This window comes from Nematolebias whitei, chromosome 18 (genome assembly GCF_014905685.2).
Source record: "Nematolebias whitei isolate Nwh7 chromosome 18, NemWhi1, whole genome shotgun sequence".
In the NCBI taxonomy this organism is placed as follows: Eukaryota; Metazoa; Chordata; class Actinopteri; order Cyprinodontiformes; family Rivulidae; genus Nematolebias; species Nematolebias whitei.
Genome location: NC_056515.1, coordinates 15,201,505 through 15,208,011, shown reverse-complemented (window position 1 = coordinate 15,208,011; position 6,507 = coordinate 15,201,505). Strand labels below are relative to the sequence as shown.

Genomic DNA, 6,507 nt, shown 5'->3' with positions numbered 1-6,507 from the left:
CCACATCAACTCTGTGGATAAATACATCAAGTTCACACGAGAAGATGTAAAAAATGGCAAGTTGGCTTTCTTGGACTGTGAGGTCTCAGTCTCGGATAGAGGACATTTGCAAACCGAGGTGTACCGCAAACCCACCCACACAGACCAGTATTTGCAGTTTGACTCCCATCACCCTTTGGAGCACAAGTTAGGAGTCATCAGGACTCTGTATCACAGAGCAGACAGCATCCCCACTAGCTCGGGAGCCAGGCAGAAGGAGAAATCCTACACAAAACAGGCTCTAGAGCAATGTGGATATCCTAACTGGGCCTTCCTGAAAGCAGAGAAGAAACCCAAACAGGACTCCAGTCAGCCATCAGGTGAAAAGGAGGAACCCAGACCCAGACCAGTGGTCATTCCGTATGTTGAGGGGGTATCAGAGAAACTGAGATGTTTATTTTCTAAACATAATGTCCCAGTGGCTTTTAAACCCCAAAATACATTACGGCAAAGACTGGTTCATCCCAAAGATCCAGTCCCCAGGCACAAACAGAGTAATGTTGTGTATGCTGTTCAGTGTCAGGAGGGCTGTGATCAGTCTTACATCGGGGAAACTAAACAGCCACTGGCCAAAAGGATGGCCCAGCACAGAAGATCAACATCATCAGGCAAGGATTCTGCAGTCTACACTCATCTCCAGGCCAGCGGTCACTCTTTCAAGGATGAAGATGTTCACATCCTGGACAGAGAGGAACGATGGTTTGAGAGAGGAGTAAAGGAGGCCATCTTTGTGAAAAGAAATCGTCCATCATTAAACAGGGGTGGAGGCCTCTGGGTTCAACTGTCCCCCTCTTACAATGCTGTGATTGCTAGTATCACTCAGCCCTCTGTGAGTAGTAAACAGCCATCAGTGTGCTAATGACCCATTGTTAGGCTGATGGTCCTTCTTGAGCATGTGATCAGCTGGTTTTGGTTGTCAGCAGCAAACTGGTTGATCCACTCTAAGAAGGTGCTATTTAAGAGATTGAGCTGAAAACAGCACCTCAGACTGAGGAAGTCTCTTGGATGAGAGACGAAACGTTTCTAGAATTTTTTTGCTTTGTTTTGCTTTTGTTTTTTTGAATGTCCAGAGGACCAGATTGAACTTTTTTGGATTTTTCTACCTGGATTATTGAGCATGCATCAAGATATTTGGTCCCCTTTATTCAGTTGATTTCTCTGATCATTTTATTTAGTAAACATTTTAAGTGGGAAGTGTTGTCTTACTCTTTACTCTTACCTTTTATAAAACGCTAAAAAAAACTATAAAAATCCATCCATCCATAACCTTTCCTGCTTTTTCCTTTTCGGGTCGTGGGGGGTCACTGATGCCCATGTACAGCTATCACTGTGTAAGAAGCAGGGGACACCCTGGACAGGCCTCCAGACAATCACATTGACACATAGAGACAAATGAGACAAACAAACATTCACTCTCACCTAGGGACAATTTAGTTACCAATCAGTCTAACATATATGTTTTTGGTTTGTGGGAGGAAACTGGAATACCTGGAGAAAATACATGCATGCACAGACATAACATGCAAACTCCACCCAGAAAGATGCCGGTCTGGGATTTGAATCAGTGCGAATCAGTGAATCAGTACCACCCTTTATAAGAATAAATAATAAGAATAAAAATCTGGCTTTTCAAACTGTGAAAATTTAATTTGATTTTCACCAATTATGCCACAGATGCATTAAACCTGCACAGCTCTGAATATATGTAATTTGAACGTTAGAATGTTAATTGCCTCAATTATTGCCTGGTTCTGTTAGGATGTCCAGAACAAGTTACTTTATTTTTGTATCTTAAAAACAGCTCACTTGTTGCATCTTCTCTTCATTCTCTCTAGGAAGTGTTGCAGTTATTATTTGTATGTTCATCCTTTTGGTCATCCTGGTCCTGGGAGGGCTGTACTATTACAAGTACAAGTAAGTCAAGTTAAAATTTCAAAATATAAAAACATTAAACACTACTTTGTTGTAAATTCAAACAAAGACAGGTTGAAATTACTGTATTTTCTGACTCTTCGTTGATTGATCAAAATGTTTGTTTCACAAATAGAGAAAGTTGTATTTTTAATTTCCTACTCAAACAAGATATATACTACATTAAAAAAACAGATTTGTGTTATTTATTTAATAATAAAATGAACAAATTAAAAACATTTTCAATGTTCAGAATTAATACATTTGCATTTAATTTTGAGTAACTTGAATATTCTGAGGGAATTTCCAAATCAACAAACTGCTAATTTTGCAGCGTATCCTCCCAAATGAAACTGTCCTGCAACCAGATAACAAAATTTAAAAGAAAATTCTAAATATTTTTACAGAATGGATACTTTTTTTAATGAGGGATGAAATAGTTTTTAGCTGTAGAAGAGTGTTAAAAGATATTAAAATTAATGATGAAAGTACAAAACTGAAGCAGAATCTTTACTGCACAGTAATTGTAAATATTTAGTACAGCATTTTTTTTTACATTGTTTAAATAATTTTGATTTCACATTATTTAAAGTACTTTAGTTTTTCCTGCTTAACTTTTTACACTTATGTTTTATTATTGTCACCTTGGAATATTTTTATTACTTATTTTTCTCATTCAAATTTATATATTTAATTTATTTTATTTTATGGATTTTATTATTTTTTTGTGTGAACTCAAACTGATTTATGTCTCATATTTCTTGTTCTAGACGACCATCATATGGTCCTCTGCTGGAGAGCAGTGACTACGGCACTTTAGGAAATTTCAGCAACCCGATGTATGACCCTTGATTTCAAGTTTTCAGCAATGTAATCAGAGGTGTTGTCTTTAGCCTAACTTAAATTATCAAAGCTGATGCCATAATGTATAAATAAAGGTTGATTGATAATCCTAACTGTGACAAAAAAATATGATTTAAAAATAAGTAAATTTAATATTTATTTTAATTTTAAAAATTTCCACGAAGATCACAAAGGTCTCCAACAGTTTGTGTCCTGTAAGCATTTGGTCACCATTTGTTTTAAAACCTGAACAAACACACGCACACACACACACACACACACACATAAACACATACACACATAAAACAAGTCCATAATCAGTATTCTGATCATGGCTGACTCAGGATATAAACAAACCCAGAATCAGAAATTGCATGCGTCCTGAACTGCATAATTTAGGCTTTAAGATTTTTGATTTTTTTTGTTTTTGTTTTGTTGGTGTTGTTTGTTTTTTTAAGTGCTATGTGTTGTCCTTATTGTATGTTCCCTACAATTGCAAAATTACTTCTCTGCATTTAACCCATTGCACCTGGGATACACCCAGATGGAGCAGTGGGCGGCTATGTAGGCACCCAAAGAGCACCATGACATGGGAATGGCTCGGGATTGAACCTGGGACTTTCTGGTCCGGAGTAAGCTGCCCTGCCTCTACCCAATATCAGCCCTCACATTTCTTTCTAGTAATGACAATAATGTAGTATCCTCAATAAAGACGTTTCAAACAACACAAATTGTGTTATGTTTGTTGTTAATTGTTGGTACTGTTGGCAAAAATCTGGTAAATAAAACATACACCCTGTTCTAATTGGAATAATTCATGACTAAAGAATTCATCTGGTTCCCTCTACTCATCCTCAGTGTTTGCACTGTGATGGTTCAGTACAAATACATTTACTCTACATTCTTATATACAAATTTATGATAATCAGAACTTGGTCCTGATAAGGATAGAGGTCCCCAGCTTTCGGTGTCATGTCAGCATCGGGTCCCAATTATGTATAAAAACAAGAACATACACACACACATCACTTCCATCATGTTCAGTTCAGTTTTATCATGACTGACTAGTCTACTTTCAGGTTAAAAACAAACCCAGAACTATTTATAACAGATCTTGACCTCAACATCCTTAATTATTATTTCTGATCACAGAAGTAGCAATAAACAGTGTAAACGTAGAATAATTTAAACAATGTGAAATGTCTTTTTTAAAGAGGCAGACAAACAATGAACATTTTTCTAAAGTTTCAGCTCACTTTTCAGTGGAATATGTCTGAACCAGCTTCATGTTTCCAAATTACATAATTCAACTTGTTTGTGACATTTGAATCGTGAATCTTTAACTTTTTTAGTTTTAATGTATTTTATCAAGTGATGTCTTTGATAATGTTTATAAAAATGAGTACATTTATATTTCAATCTAAGTTGGGTATAATTTTACAAAATTTAAACTTGAGAATCAGATAATTAAACTTTTGTATCAGTGTAACAATTGCTGAAAACAAAATAAAATCTTGTTATACAGTCCATTTTAAAGAAGGATCTGTTGTCTACAAACTAAAACTATATTACAATGTGTAGTTATTACTATAAGGTCATCAGTTGTTTTAGTTTTTTTAAACATCTTTGTTGACAACATTTTCTCCCTTTAAAGTAGCAGTTTCTCAGTAGTTTTTGGGAGTTAACTAAATAAAATGGACCTGAATTGCTGGTAAAATGGAAGTTTTAAGCTGATCCCACGAAAATGGAACAATTTAAAACAATAATAAAAATGTGAACATGAAAAACGATTTCTTAGCATAGGGTTAGTGGAGGAGAGGTATCAAAATGTCAAAACATGACTGGTTTAGAAAAAAATTAGGAATGTGTTTATTTTAATTCTGATTGCCCTAAAAGCATATTTAGTTGATCTTTGACGCTTTGTAAATTATAGTTTTGTTTAAAAAATTACTTAAAAAATATAATGGAAGATATAATTTATTTTACAATGATAGGCAATTTAGAAATTAAAATTTATTCTCAGATTAACGCAAATACAATTTTAAAACCCTAAGAAATCAATTAGCTCTATTTTTGATGTGTCACTTTAATTTTTAAATTCATACATTTTGATTTTGTGACATTTATAAAGTATTAACTTTACATCAGTGGTTTTGTTTTGCAGCTCAGCTAAGCTGTAGTGATGATTTAAATTTCCACTTTATTGTCTATTTGAGTCTGTGTAAAGAATAAATTACTTTTAATTTTAACATGTGACCCACATTTTATATGTGAATAAATAATTATTGTAATAAAAGTAATAAAAATATGTATTGTTTTCTTTTTAAGTAATTTCTCAAGGATTTTTGTCTACAGCATACAATTATGAATGGATTTTCAGGTTGTCATAAAATAAACATTCAGTGTTGATGATGAATTGACTTTATTTTATTTCCATTGCACTAAAATGTCAAACTGTGTCAGCTGTAACTGTGGTCTGTTCATTGCTAATCAGATTAGCATTCTAAGTTGACCAAATGAACAAACAATTAAAATGCATGCCAGTTTTTTTGTTTGTTTGTTTCAAATATCTATATTTTGTAGATGAAGTCTTTTTGCACTTCTGTCATCTGCAAAAAGTCAGAAAATTTAACAATAAACTTGAATAAATGTTTATGTTTTTATGGTGGCTTTATGGCTTTGAAAAACAAATTCAGCTTTATAATTATCTTTGTGTGAAAATGACTTGTAAACACAATATAAAGTTAGTTTTATTCATTTCTGTCTGAGTCTCAGTTGAGTTTGGATTTGTATTTATTTAGAAATTTGTTAGGGAAGAGATTTAGAGCGAGAAGGTTAAAATTAAAGGTCTGTCATCTGGGGAGCAGGACTGTGATCAGAACATTCAAACTATTTGATATCTACCCCATTTACACATTTCAAGTGAACTATTAAAAGGTTTTACAGACTGAAAGATGAAAGTCCTGGTGTTTGTTTTTTAAACTTACATTAATTTCAGTTGTATTATCACTGATGAAATGAACAGGAACATGTTTGTAAAATAACGTGTTAAACATCCTAACCTTTATCTGGAATTTCTTTCTAGTTTGATCATTTGTTCACAACCCAAATTTCAATTTTAAAAATTATGAACTCATGGTGTGTTTTCCATTTTTTGACTGTTACATACATTTCTGTACACAATTAAATAATTTTGTAAATACTGGTTTTACATTGAATAACATTACGTTCAGAAAATCCGGATCTGTGTCAGGATACAGATGTTCTGTGTGATGTCTTTATTTTTGTGCCTCTGTGGGTCAGAAAGCATTTATTAGTGGAAAGTTTAATCACAGTCCTCTCCCGTCTGTACAGCTACCACTCCTCTTCTTCAAAACTTTTCAAAATAAAACTCTTCTGCCCGCAAACTCCTTTTTCAAACATGCCAGATTCTTTGTTATTTGAATATTACCATTTTCAAATCCATCTGTATTTAATATGTCTCTCTTGGTCATTTAGCAAAATAAATAAATAAACAGATAATTTGGATTTTATTTTTTAGCCTAGAGCATTCTTTAACATAATACAAGTCACTGAAACTGCTCAGTTACTTTCAGTTCTGATTTTATCGTCATAAATAACTGATTTCTGATTGTAAGTGAATAAAAAATGTTGTATTATACCATAGATTTTAGAAAAACATAAATGACTTAAATTCACGTTTGTTGTTTTCAT

At 33.4% G+C, this 6,507-nt stretch overlaps 1 protein-coding gene across 1 annotated transcript in view; it reads left to right on the top strand.

Moving 5' to 3' along the window:
* parm1 (prostate androgen-regulated mucin-like protein 1) overlaps window positions 1-3,520 on the top strand; it is a 27,337-nt gene extending 23,817 nt beyond the window's left edge. The window contains exons 3-4 of the mRNA XM_037691946.1: window positions 1,875-1,953; window positions 2,721-3,520. Of these exons, the coding sequence (XP_037547874.1) occupies window positions 1,875-1,953; window positions 2,721-2,802 (161 nt within the window). The 3' untranslated portion in view covers window positions 2,803-3,520. The remainder of the gene's footprint in view (window positions 1-1,874; window positions 1,954-2,720) is intronic.
* The last annotated feature ends 2,987 nt before the right edge of the window (window positions 3,521-6,507 follow it).